General features: G+C 42.5%; 1 protein-coding gene across 1 annotated transcript in view; it reads left to right on the top strand.

Moving 5' to 3' along the window:
* The window catches only part of chd4b (chromodomain helicase DNA binding protein 4b), a 70,364-nt gene that overhangs the window by 2,965 nt on the left and 52,597 nt on the right, over nt 1-14,802 (top strand). Inside the window, 10 exon segments of the mRNA XM_079691485.1 lie at nt 1,290-1,405; nt 1,485-1,584; nt 3,506-3,657; nt 3,659-3,705; nt 4,452-4,573; nt 5,846-5,969; nt 8,093-8,265; nt 10,270-10,515; nt 11,685-11,888; nt 13,844-14,046. Coding sequence (XP_079547611.1) covers nt 1,290-1,405; nt 1,485-1,584; nt 3,506-3,657; nt 3,659-3,705; nt 4,452-4,573; nt 5,846-5,969; nt 8,093-8,265; nt 10,270-10,515; nt 11,685-11,888; nt 13,844-14,046 — 1,487 coding nt within the window.

The raw sequence follows: 14,802 nt of genomic DNA, 5'->3' as shown, positions 1-14,802 counted from the left end.
ATGGCGCATTTCCACTACAGCGCGGAGCTCGCTTTAACGTTTTTGGTTGCGTTTCCACTAGGCGTTGTACCGGCTAGCGCGTACTATTTCACAGTTTTCTGGCCCCATAAAATCGAGGTTCTTTCCGGGCCAAAAACCGGGCTGAGTCGGGCTGAGTTTGCTAAACTAGAGAGAATCGCTGGCAAGGGGGCTACAACTACAACAAGATGAACATATTTGACCTTGATTTAATTGTAATGCACGTTTCAAAATGATGCCGAAGTAACAACATACTGATACCGGTTAGTAAAAACCATGAATTAATGCTTTGACAAGTCTGCAGACAGACGGCAGGCGAGAAACCTTTTAAAATGCGTGTTTTCTGAATGGAGATCTGCTAAGCTAACGCAGTATATGCTCCGACCGTCCACACTCAAAACAACGGCCTACAGACATAAATAAACCAGCGACCGTATTCACCATGACACAGACAGTCTGTGGTTTGGACTTGTTTAACTTTTGTCTAGTTCCTGAATAGATATGAGGAGCTGTGAGCTCTGAGGGCTAACAGCTAACGGCTGATGTTGGTTTTGTGGTTCTCATTGAAGATGATGTCACGGCTCCGCCTACACTGCGTTACTATAGTTACTACCCCAGCTACTAAACTGTAATGGAAACGCAGCATAAAGTGAGCCTGGCCTACCAAGGCCTAACGATACCGTACTAAGCCGAGCAAGGCCCTGCAGTGGAAATGCGCCATAAAGGTCACCTATTATGCAAAATCCTCTTCTCCATGTCTCTTCTACATCAACATGTGTCCCCTTGTCTTCATGTCTCTTCTACATCAACATGTGTCCCCTCTGTGGAAAGAGACTCTGAAAGTTTCAGGAACAAAGATTCTCTCTCTTTTTGTCCTGACCCATTTCTATAAAAGCCTGTCTGAAAATGAGCTGATCAGATTTTGGCCACTTTATGATGTCATAATGTTTTTCTGGCTTGTGTAACCATTAGCCAATCAGCAACCAAGGTACCCCCCCCCCCCCCACCTTATCACCTGAGCCTCCTCTTAGAGCACCATTGTGTTCTTTGTAACCAAATCTCTCTCAGAGGGGCGTGGGGAGGGGCTCCTTATTTTCATCTAAAGTAACAGACAGAGAATTAGCACTTTGGAAACAGGGCTGAAACAGAGGGGATTATGGGTAATGCTGCAATGATCTGTTTGGTGTTTCAGCCAATCAGATCACTATAATGGGGGACCTTTAATTCCTTCAGAGCTGACTTCCCAAACTCACATCTCTTTTCCTCCTCAGCCGAAAAGCTCCATCCAGCTGTTGGAGACTTGGGGCATGAAGGACATCGACCACGCTTTCACTCAGGAGGACTACAGCTCCCTCACCAACTACAAGGCCTTCAGCCAGTTTGTCAGGTAAGCACTCACCTTTTTACATGATATAGTCATAGTCGTAAATAGATCGCTTTATTTGATGTACCCTTTTTGTCCTTAGACCTTTAATTGCATCAAAGAACCCCAAAATTGCCGTGTCCAAGATGATGACTTTGATGATGGCTAAGTGGAGAGAGTTCAGCACCAACAACCCGCTTAAGGTATTGCAATCACGCTAGTAATGAATGAATGAAGAATGAACATATTCTTTATTGATTCATCTGTTGATTATTCTCTTTTAATAATCTGGTCTTTTTAAATGTCAGAAAAAATGTGAAATGTCCATCCCGGTTTCTCAAAGTCCAAGGTGATGTGAGAAATCCATATTTGAGTGACTGAAAATGGTCTTATTTTCATGAAATATTACTCTAAAGATTAATTGATTATTCAAGACAAGTCAATTCACATTTATTTATACATTTAAGAACAACCCCTGGTGACCAAGGCTTTGTGCAGACCAGAGTTTACACAACATTTAACACTAAAAAGGAAACCAATAAGATCCAAGGTGCTCATTGGCACAATCAGCCACATTAAGAGGAGTGAAACGTAACCGTTAAAAATAGTCTATTCTGAGTATTATTCGATTATATTTCGGGTAATTCACTCATCCTGTAGGGGGAAAAATAGGCGACTGTGTCTCAGGAGGAAGTGTGGTCGTCCACCAGTAGCTGCAGTCAACACATTGAAGTGTCCGAAGGAAGATATCCCCAACTTACTCTCCATGGCATCCTCTGCCTCTGCCTCTGGATGAATGTGTGTAAATGGGAGACTTGTAAAAGCGTTTTGAGAAACAATATATAACTTCAATCCATTCACAGTAGTTTCATGTTTCAAGGCTTTATTGTCATCAGCTACAGTGTAGATATGGCAATGAAAAACTGAAGTCACGGGCTCCTCCAACGGTGCAACATATATGTGTATATATATATATATATATATATATATATATATATATATATATATATATATATATATATATAAATTCAATCCATTTACAATAAGTTACTATTTATTGCAGCTGTGTGTGACTGTCTCTCACTCTGTCTCTCACTCTGTCTCTCACTCTGTCTCTCACTCTGTCTCTCACTCTGTCTCTCTCTCTGTCTCTCACTCTTTCTCTCTCTGTCTCTCTCTCCGTCTCTCTCTCTCGCTGTCTCTCTCTCTCTCTCCGTCTCTCACCCTGTCTCTGTCTCTCTCTCACTCTGTCTCTCTCTCCGTCTCTCACCCTGTCTCTCTCTCTGTCTCTCACTCTGTCTTTCTCTCCGTCTCTCACCCTCTCTCTGTCTCTCACTCTGTCTCTCTCTCTGTCTCTCACTCTTTCTCTCACTCTTTCTCTCTCTCCGTCTCTCTCTCCGTCTCTCTCTCCGTCTCTCTCTGTCTTTCACTCTGTCTCTCACTCTTTCTCTCACTCTTTCTCTCTCCGTCTCTCTCTCCATCTCTCTCTCTGTCTCTCACTCTGTCTCTCACTCTTTCTGTCTCTCTGTATCTCACTCTGTCTCTCACTCTTTCTCTCTCTCCGTCTCTCACCCTGTCTCTCTCTCTGTCTCTCACTCTGTCTCTCACTCTGTCTCTCACTCTGTCTCTCACTCTTTCTCTCTCTCCATCTCTCTGTCTCTCTCGCTGTCTCTCTCGCTGTCTCTCACTCTGTCTCTCTCTGTCTCTCACTCTGTCTCTCACTCTGTCTCTCACTCTTTCTCTCTCCGTCTCTCTCTCCGTCTCTCACCCTGTCTCTCTCTCTGTCTCTCACTCTGTCTCTCACTCTGTCTCTCACTCTGTCTCTCACTCCGTCTCTCTCTCTGTCTCTCTCTCTGTCTCTCACTCTGTCTCTCTCTGTCTCTCTCTGTGTCTCTCACTCTGTCTCTCACTCTTTCTCTCTCTCTGTCTCTCACTCTGTCTCTCACTCTGTCTCTCACTCTGTCTCTCTCTCTGTCTCTCACTCTGTCTCTCACTCTTTCTCTCTCTCCGTCTCTCTCTCCGTCTCTCTCTCTGTCTCTCTCGCTGTCTCTCACTCTTTCTTTCTCTCTCTCCGTCTCTCTCTCTCCGTGTCTCACCCTGTCTCTCTCTCTGTCTCTCCTGCAGGGTTCTGCCTCGGCCAACGCGGCGCTCTCGGCTGCCAGCGTGGCTGCAGCCGTGGAGAACATGGTGGTCCCGGGGACTGACGGATGCTCGGAGACCGGAGCCGCTGCTTCACCTCCTGCTCCAACACCCCCTGCTGCTGCTGCACCCCCCGCCCCCCCCCGCACCCCCGCTCCGCAAGGCCAAGACCAAAGAGGGCAAAGGTGACATGACGACTAGCGATGGGAATTACGGGTCTTTGAAGGGATTCGGATCTTATGGCTCCGTTCCTTAACGAGAGCCGTTCAAAAGTGGCGGTGGAGATTATTTGTTGACCAATCTTTAAATTATATTTTAGCTTTACTAATGTTGCACTCCGCTTTATCATTGCCTATGTTTTTGTTGAAGTGCATCCAAATGCTGCTGCGTTTGGCACATTTTTTCACCCGAAAAACACGTTGTCTACCTGTACCGCTCGTTATGACTTCTCTCTCATGCGTATTCCGTTAAAACCCACCCCTACTCTGACTCTGATTGGCTAACCCTAACCCACAACATCTCACTCCTCGTGCCCAAACCTAACCAATCAGAGGCACTCCTGCTTAAACCTAACCAATCAGAGGCACTCCTGCTTAAACCTAACCAATCAGAGGCACTCCTGCTTAAACCTAACCAATCAGAGTAGGGACGGGTCTTCACGGAATACGCTTGGGGAACAAAATCAAGCTTTTTCACTGTTCACGTGAAGGCGAGTGGAGTTATGGCAGGAAGTGAACCAACGATAAAAAAAACAGATCGTTCGTGAACGTAACATCACTAATGATAACTAAGCATGAAAATAAGGTGGTTTGGTATTTGTTAAAATAAAGAAATCAAAGTAAAATAAACATACCGATAAAAATTAAACATTAGACTGTCTAATGCCGTTCTGAAGTATTTTGTGATTGAAGTTTCCTCTCTGTTTTCTCAGGTCCAAACGCTCGCAAGAAGTCAAGGCCCGCTGCGAAGCCTGCACCGAAACCCAAACCTAAGAAGGTGGCTCCGCTCAAGATCAAACTAGGAGGCCTGAACAGCAAGAGGAAGCGCTCATCTGTAAGACTCTTTATCTGCCCTTTTCTGTCTTTGAGACTTCAGATTTCAATTTAGACGATCATTAAACCAGTCAGTTTTGTTTATATTACACATTTGTCTCAAGGGGCTTTAGAGAGTATGAAACATGACAGACTCAAACTAGGAGGCCTCAACAGCAAGAGGAAGCGCTCCTCCCTAAGTTACTTGTTATGCTACCTTTTGTCAGTGTTACACAGCAGATTTACGTTCTCAACTTAGAAAATCATTAAATCAATACATTTGATTGACATAGCCCAATATCACAAATTACACATTTTCATTTTTTCAATTTAGACGAACATTAAACCGGTCGATTTAGTTTATAGCGCCCTATATCACAGATTACACATTTGTCTGGAGGGGCTTTACAGATTTTAAAACATAGACAGCCTCCGTCCTTAGACCCTTGCACAAGGAAATACTCACACAATTAATGGGGCAACATTTTAGAAACTTTAGGGACAGAAACTTCAGATGACATTATTTATACATTTGACTTCTATTTACCTTTATTCGTATCATTTATTTTGTACAGACTGCTGATTAGGGATGCCAGCGATTGTTCGATTTTTCAAATATTCGTTACAGTCTCCATAATCGAAAATTATTTTTAAAATTCGATTCTATTTATATATTTTTGTATTATTATTTATGTTTTTCTTTAATTTCCTGGCTTAGTTTCAACCAAAATATAGACTAATGCTAATAATAGTATTAATAATTGTAAATGGCCGTTGGTCGCACCACCAGTTTGTTTTACTGTAAACTTGGAGGAAGCCAGCAGCGCAACCCCCCCCCCCCCCTCCCCCCCCTCTCCGTCTCACGTGCGATTGATTTATTGGCGATATACAGAACAGTGAGAACAGTGAGAACAACACAACTAAAGATGAACAAAGCGGTACGTTCGAAGAAGAGTTCCTCGTGGAACTACTTCGAACTGACAAGTGCAAATGGAGTAAAAAAAAAAAAAAGTTCTCTCCCGCGGGGGATCGATTAATATTCGCCAGGGCAGCCCGATTTTCGAATTTGATCATGGTCAGTTTCTGGCATCCCTACTGCTGATAGATGTTTATATAACTGACTGTTTGCACTCTGGTTAGACCCTCCTAATTTCGTTACACTCTGCTTGCATTATGCAATGACAATAAATTCACCTAATCTAATCTAAATAATGATTACATCGAATCAGAATCTTGGTAAATGACTATAACTTAACCAGTTAACGTCTTCTCTCCCGCTCTGTTTCTCCGTCAGAGTGATGAAGATGAACCAGAAGTGGAAAGTGACTTTGACGAAGGCAGTTTCCCCGGGACCGACGGCGCCAACCGCAGCAGCCGTCCTAAGAAGAAACCCAAGAGTGCCAAGAAGAAGAAGAAAGGTTGGCAAAAGAAATATATTTAAGTAAAGAAGTTGATGCTATTTTTGAGTCAATGCTGGATTAACATTTGGGAACATAGAGTAGATAAGTGTAGGAGGTTTTCTTTGTTGAAAACGATCAACGTCAAGATGAATAGGTTAAATTCTCGTTATGGAAAATAATTAGATTCTAGTCATTTAAAGGTTTCACAATGTGTAGAAAATGAAAAGAACATATTTGTGTTTCCAGAATAATCCTTTGACTACAATAAAAAGAGAGTTTGGAGCCAGCCTACAGATGGTGAAGTTGACTTGTTAACATCTATGTGATAGTAAGCTGAACACAGCGAGCTCAATTCATGCCAAAGCAAGAAGTATGTTGTGTGAATGAACACGTGGTTAAATGCAAGTCTTCCAAAGGCTTACTTTACAATCCCAAATATAACAACTGGCTGGTTCAGGATCCACCAAGAGGAGAAGGAAGATAGATGCAAACTTTGAATAAAATCGTGCAAAATATCCAACATTGGCATCAAAATAAAATGCATAGGCAAAGCAGGGGGTCCGCGGGGTCTTAAAAGTTGATTTAAGGCTATTGAAAAGTATTAAACAACATTTTCCAAGGTATTACATTTTGTAGCTTGTTTTCAATAAGTCTATAAATGGTCCAAAGAGGTTGTATTCTACAGTTTGCCTGAATGTAATCATTGCGTAGGTGTGTAGTGTGATTCTGTGTAGTTTATTTATGGCATCCAGTTGGGTTTGACGTCATCTGAACAGGACATCGCACGCTCACTGCTTGATAGCGCGCGAAGGTCCGTTTACGCCGGTTGCTAAGCAACATCGTTATGGGGAAATGCAAGTCTGCGTCCAAATGGTTGGAAGATAAGGAGGAAGGACAATCAATACTGTATATAGTCAATGTAAGGTAAAGTGTGTCACCAAGGTAACCGGTTAAAACTCAAAGTGGCGATGAGGTCTTAAAATGTATGGAAAGGGTCTTAGAAGGTTTTACATTTTACTTCAGGATTCCTGCATATACCCTGTGAAGGCATTAAGTCTTTGTGGTCTGAGTTTATTTATCAAATGTGGATAGAGAATCAAACCATTCAGCTGTCTTTGTCGTATTTTATTTCTTGCAAGAAAGTTCAGTCAGTCGCACAGAGAGCATGCTGTCTGCAGAGTGAAAGACGAAGAGTTTGGGTTGAATATTTAAACACAGAGAGAGCAGAAAGGGAGGGGTTGAGCTTGGTGATAATAAAGGGAGCATTGTTGAAGTTAGGGAGGCCATATCAGGATGTTCCAGTTCACCTGATTGAAGGATTAGGGTCATCCTGTTGGTGCACATACATGAGAGTAACACCTACGTCACTTCTGGGAGAAAATTACGGCCCCGTCCACTTTTGGGGGAAACCAACGCCGTCATTTGAATGGCGGTCGATACAAATTCTGTTTTTGCCAATCCGATCAGACATTTTTGAAAACCGTGGATTTGTGGATCTTCAAAGAGCTCGATAACGACGGACAGTCAGGCAAACAATTACATTCAATCATTTGAAATCGACGATCGGTCTCGATATATGGTTAAATTAAATTCTGTAGGCGAGGCTGTAATTTCTCCAGATGTTACTCTCATGAGCGAGGTGGAAATAATAGTTGTATCATGCCAACAAGCCGCTGTGTCGTCTATTGCACCTCAAACATTAAAACAAATCCAGAGTTCAGTGTTTCTGAACTTCCTCTGAGAACAAAGGACAGTAAAAGAAGATCTCTGTGGCTTCAGGCTTGATCGCCATTCAAATGACAGCGTTGGTTTCCCCCAAAAGTGGGCGGGGCCATAATTGTACTCTCATCTATGGACTGTAACTAACAACACTGCAACAAATCTTCTTAATAAGGAATGTTCCCAAGCTTAGCTAAGAAGTGTGAGAAGTAGCAAATATAGATAAACATTAGCAAATACGAATCACACAATGATATTATTAAAGTAAGTCATATTTTTCTATTCCACTCTTATTTTAGCAGCATCTGCACTTCCATAAGGTGTGAGAAATCTACTGAGAAGTCTGGAAATTTGAGTCTGGAAAAGTGGAATTTGAAGATGTCAAAACGTGTTATTATCCTAATGTGCTGTTGTCCTCTCAGTGGAGACGGAGGACGGCGACGGCTACGAGACGGACCACCAGGACTACTGCGAAGTGTGCCAGCAGGGCGGGGAAATCATTCTATGTGACACCTGTCCCCGAGCCTATCACATGGTCTGCCTGGACCCCGACATGGAGAAGGCCCCCGAGGGAAAGTGGAGCTGTCCCCACTGTGTGAGTACTGCAAAGATGACAAAAACAAAAACACACCACCAATCAAAGTGTATTTAATATTCTAATATCACACGACACATGTGTCTCAGGGGGCTTTAAGGATTAACAAACATAGATGACAGTGTAAAAGATCATTAAAAGTACAAGAACAAATTATAAAAGGCATGATAGAACGTGAAATACAAATTAAATACAACCAAAAGAACACAAACAGTGGAGAACATGCAAAGCTTTGTTAGTTCGACAAAACAAAAACACAGTGTTCAAAGTCACCTTTATTGTCAGTCTTTCAGTTTGTGTGTACAGACGGAGAGATCGAAATACCGTTTCCCACAATCCAGAGGAATACAAATATATATATATATATACAAATACGTTTAAAAATACATATATAAACACAATCAACAGACAATCCCACCAATCAAAGTTTATTTTATATAGTCCAATATCACGTGTGTGTGTCAGGGGGCTTTACAACATAACACACAAAAGGCGCATTCACACCGCAGTACTTTTCCCACAAAGGTTCATGAGAACTTAGTTCATCAGAACTCTTTAGTTCTGATGAACTAAATACAGATCGCGTTCACACCGGAATAAGTCCCTGGGGGTGGATTAGGCAAATGAAGCCGCTGACGTCACTTCTTCTTCTTCTTCTTCTGCTTTGGGTTTACTGGCAGGCCGCAAACAACTTCACGGCGTATACTGCCGCCCAAAATCCCCGGCCGGAAGTCCCCGGAGTTGGGGACTGGCTTCAGTAGAAGCTGCTGGGACTCCCAGCAGCTTCTACTGAAGCCTTCCAAGTAAATCGCCAGAACGCCGACACCTCCTCATCTCCACCGCTCCCATGTTTTATTTTGTGTTGCCATAAATTAGTCTCTCTGCGTTTCTGCGCTGGGCTAATGCTAATGCTAATAATGCTAATGCTAGGATAATAAAATGGTGGCTTCACAACACTTTTTTTTGAGTTTTTCGGGGCGTGGTTTGCATTCCGCCCAGCCAATCAGACATATGAACCTTTTTCTACCACGAAGCCCCTGCTCTCTAGCAGGGGCTAGAAAGGTTCTCATGAACTAATTTTAGTTCCGACTCTTTTTGGTGTGAACGCGACATTTCGGAACTAAAGTTCCTAACTAAAGTGTGAAAAGTACTGCGGTGTGAACGCGGCTATAGAAGATTGTGTGAAAGACAATTAAAACTACAAGAACAAATGATAAAAGACATGATAGAACGTGAAATACAAATTAAACGAGACGCTAAAAATACAATTCAAACAATTAGATGAAATAACATATGTTACAGGTGTGTATAAAAGTTAAAACATTAACCATGTTAATATTAAGTCATGTAAAGTAACGGCAGGAAAGGAGCTGGAATACTTGAAACACTTGCTTGTAAATTGTGTTTGATTTGGAAGTTGAACAGGTGTGTACATGGTTGAAAATTGACTTTATTAAATGGTAATTAAAAATATATAAAAGACAGAACGTGAAATAAAAATAAAATGAGAAAAAATACAACAAAAAGACGGAAAAAAAAACATTCAAACAATTAGATAAAATACAAGAACATTTTTTACAGGTGTGTACATTTCTGAAAGTGGACGTTATTTATGATAATTAAAGAAAATCTTTGTGTCTCCATTTCTCTTTGTCCTCCACTGCCTCCCCCCCCAACCCCATTGCTCATGTTCCTGTCTCTCCTCTCGTTCCCCCCCCATCCCCCATTTCCTCCTCCCCTCCCTCCACTGTGGCTCCACACACACACACACACACACACACACACACACACACACACACACACACACACACACACACACACACACACACACACACACACACACACACACACACACACACACACACACCCCCACTGAACCCCGGTCGCTCTTGAAAATCACTCCACACCGCCCTCCCTGTCTTTTTTTCCTCACACTTCTTTCCGCATACCTTCCCTGCCTCTCCCCCTCTCTCTCCCCCTCTCTCCCTGTAATTCTGCCACCAGGAGAAGGAGGGGATCCAGTGGGAGGCCAGGGATGAGCTGTCGGAGGCCGAAGGGGAGGAAGAGGAGGACAGGAGGGACGAAGGCGTGGAGGAAGAGGACGACCACCACATTGAGTTCTGCCGGGTGTGTAAGGATGGAGGAGAGCTACTGTGCTGCGACTCGTGCCCCTCCTCCTACCACATCCACTGCCTCAACCCCCCCCTGCCCGAGATCCCCAACGGAGAGTGGATCTGCCCCCGCTGCAAGGTGAGAGCGTGCACGGCTGCTGGGAGCGTGCACGGCTGCTCTGAGCGTGCACGGCTGCTCTGAGCGTGCACGGATTCAAGGCTTTTATTGTGTGTGCATAGCTACAGTGTAGATGTGTCACTGAAGGCTCCTCCAACAGGGCAACGCAATGAAACGGATACAATAGTTCAAATGGTGCAAGTAAATGCAAGGTGAGCACGTGCACGGCTGCTGTGAGCGTGCACGGCTGCTGTGAGCGTGCACGGCTGCTGTGAGCGTGCACGGCTGCTGTGAGGTGCACGGCTTCTGTGAGCGTGCACAGCAGCCGTGCACACTCACAGAAGCCGTGCACGGCTGCTGTGAGTGTGCACGGCTGCTGTGAGTGTGAGCGTGCACGGCTGCTGTGAGCGTGCACGGTGAATTCAGGAATGTGGGATTTGAGCAAAATTAAATAATCTTTGGGAAGAATGATGTAAGGAAATTGGAAACTGTGAAAATATTTTGATATAAATAAGAAAAATGGATTTGATGACCTTTTCATAAAATAAAAAAAGGCTGCTGTGAGCGTGCACGGATTCAAGGCTTTTATTGTCATGTGTGCATAGCTACAGATGTATCACTGAGGTCACAGGCTCCTCCAACATTGCAACACAATAAAACAAGATAAAATAGTTAAAATGGTGCAAGTAAATGCAAGGCTAGCGTGCACGGCTGCTGGGAGTCTCAGCGTGCACGTCGATCTCACGTGGGCGTGTGTGCAGATTCCATCTTGTGCACCATTACTGGGTTTTAGACAAGCTATTAGGTCTGTGCAATTAAAGAAGTGATAGTGAGGGGGGGCTTCACAATGAATTGAAATGTTATCCAAATTGCAGGAAGCACAATATTTGCTAAATATCTTAATAAAATATTGTCGTGCTGCAGAGAAGTCACGGCCTACTCTGTGTTTTACAGACTTAAATAAAAGTCTGTTTGGTACAGTGTGTCTGTTAAAAAAATTCACACCATGATCGCTTCAATATATCTGTAATTAGTAATCTTTCCAAATGACGCAGCCCTACAAGCCATGAACGATTTGATTTGCTTTTGAAATTACACCATTCCTTAAATATCTACATTCCTAAACACTTCTGTTTCTTCTCATGCTTCACATCCTAAATATCTTCCTCTCTTTCCCTTCTTCCTAACAGTGTCCCCACATGAAGGGTAAAGTCCAGAAGGTGTTGACGTGGAAATGGGGGGAGCTGCCACCCCCCACGCCTGTCCCCCGCCCCGCTGACCTCCCCACCGACTCCCCCGACCCCCCCCCTCTGGTGGGCCGCAGGGAGAGGGAGTTCTTCGTGAAGTGGTGCAACATGTCCTACTGGCACTGCTCCTGGGTCATGGAGCTACAGGTAACTTCTTATTGTCAATGTGTCAATTCAACATGTATATTTTCTAGGGGTGGGGGAAATAATCGATACAGCATTGTATCGCGATATTTTGCTTGGCGATATTGTATCGATACACGGACGCCAAGTATCGATATTTTATTATATAAACTATTCATATTGCAAATCTAATGGCGCATTTCCACTACAGCGCTCCTCTTTTGGTTGAGTTTCCACTAGGCGTAGTTCCGGCTAACGGGTACTTTTTCACAGTTTTTCTGGCTCTCCAAAATCCAGGTTCTTTCCGGCCAACAACCGGGCTGAGTATGCTAAACTAGAGAGAATCGCTGGCAACTACAACTAAATTAACATATTTGACCGTGATTTAATTGTAATGCACGTTTCAAAAGGATGCCGAAGTAACAACATACTGATACCGGTTAGTAAAAACCATGAATTAATGCTTTGACTAGTCGGCAGACAGACGGCAGGCGAAAAACCTTTTAAAATGCGTGTTTTCTAAATGGAGATCTGCTAAGCTAACGTTGTATATGCTCCGACCGTCCACACTCACAACAACGGCCTACAGACATAAATAAACCAGCGACTGTATTCTCCATGACACAGACAGTCAGTGGTTTGGACTTGTTTAACTTTGGTCTAGTTTCTGAACAGATATGAGGAGCTGTGAGCTCTGAGCGCTAACAGCTAACGGCTGATGTTGGTTTTGTGGTTCGCATTGAAGATGACGTCACAGCTCCGCCTACACTGCGTTACTATAGTTACTGCCCCAGCTACTAAACTGTAATGGAAACGCAGCATAAAGTGAGCCTGGCCTAACAAGGCCTAACTATACCGTACTAAGCCGAGCGAGGCTCTGCAGTGGAAATGCGCCATAAGTTTGCTTGGTAAAGCTAAGAAAATAACTTGATCATCACCTGCTTCATGTGCAAAGACCTGCGTCCATTGAGCGTTGTGGCAACGAAGGCTTTTGTCACATGTTAAACACACTGGAGCCCAATATATCATGCAGTCATATATAAATATATATGCGCAATACATCGTATCGCAATACTTAGCATATCGTAGAATCGCAATACTATAGTATCGTGTGGGGAGCCTGTTGATTCCTACCCCTAATATTTTCTACTTTCTTGTTTATTTCTAGTCTTTTTCATTTGTATTGTACTATGCCATGTCTTTATGCTGCTGCAACACCAAACTTATCTTATCTTGTCTAACTCTCTGAAATCTGTTTCCAACTGAAGTGGAGTTATCTGAAAAATCCCTCATACACACAAACTAGAAATGCATCGAATATATTCCCACAGATCAATTAGTTTCACATATTTTTGGACGGTCAAATGTACTCACACACACGCAGGATGCTCTTACGTTGCACACACAGTTGCACGGTCAGTAACGCCATAGCAACACACTAATTATGCAGAGAGATTATTTGCACTTCCAGACCGTTTTTCAGAAATGTTTTACTTTTTGTAAGCACGAAACGTGGAAAAAAGATATCAATCATAGCGTGTTTTTGCACACTTGGAAACCAATGGTGAAATGTAAGCATGTTTGTGTTGTAGCTGTGGTACGCATGCATTAAGTGCAGTAGGTAACATATCGATAGACATATATTTGTTATATAAATGTGTTTTTTAAGTAAAACACGTTTAGATAAAGTGGAAATTCATTTTTGGTTGGATTTTACACTTTTATTTCGAGGTCTGTCTGAGTGAAAGCGAAAGAAGGTCATGTCACTTTGTGCAATTTTGGAATTTAATGTAAGATATTTATAGGTCAATGTTTTATTATAAATTTAAAATTGTTTCCATTTTTCAATGATAGAAAGGTAGACTGTTTTGTGTGTATGCTTCCAATGAAAGATGGAAGAAACGTTTGAATAAATCCGCAAAAATCGGACTTAAAGAAACAAATGTTGTTGCATTTCTAACACCGTCCCTCTTCCCCAGTTGGAGCTGAACTGTCAAGTGATGTTTCGTAACTACCAGAGGAAGACCGACATGGACGAACCTCCGCCTGTAGGCGAGGGTGACGAAAACAAAAGCAACAAGAGGAAGAACAAAGATCCTCTCTTCGTCCACATGGAGGAGAAGTTCGGCCGCTACGGGGTCAAGATGGAGTGGCTGATGATCCACCGCATCCTCAACCACAGGTACGACACACATAGTGTTATATTATAAACACATCAGATATCACAGGAAGCACACTGGAAGTTCACGGTGAACATGTGGAGCCATTGAGCTTTTTAACAGATGATTATTCTATGTTTTAATGTACAATGTTGTCAGAATCAGAATCAAGTTTATCGCCTGGTACTGGTTACACATACAAGGAATTGGCTTTGGTGTCTGGTGGTGCGAACATCAACAATCTAAAAAAATAGGTTGCAAAGTAGGTCATACAAAATGTAAATAAAATATATAAGGATAATAAAAAAGAAGTATTACAATTTAGCATTAAAAAAGGATGCTACAGACAAGTCTTTACGGTAAATGTAACTACAAATAACCTTAAAAGCTAAAAAACAAAAACACTTGGGGCAATGAGTATATACGGCAAACTACAGGGTATTATATTTTTAAAGTTTATAGTTACTGCCTTAAAGATTTTATGTTTTATTCCCTATTTATTCCCTCTAATTAACAAAGAATTGGAAAAAGTATAGAACGTCGGGGGGTAGACTGCAGTTCAATTTGTAAGTTTACTAATGAACCATTATGGTCAGCAGTGTATAGACTCTTTATTTAGTTACTTTTAGGTAAATGTGAAGTAATTTTCCATTTTCTTTGTATTAACCCATCCTTCCTAATGAGGTATGAACCAATCCATGTATTTGGAGAATCGTGTGGATTAAAAAAGAATATCATTGCAATATAATTTCACTTCATTAGAACAATTATGGCGCATT

This window comes from Notothenia rossii, assembly GCF_949606895.1.
Source record: "Notothenia rossii genome assembly, chromosome: 7".
NCBI classification, from domain to species: domain Eukaryota; kingdom Metazoa; phylum Chordata; class Actinopteri; order Perciformes; family Nototheniidae; genus Notothenia; species Notothenia rossii.
This window is presented reverse-complemented; position numbering and strand designations above follow the sequence as displayed.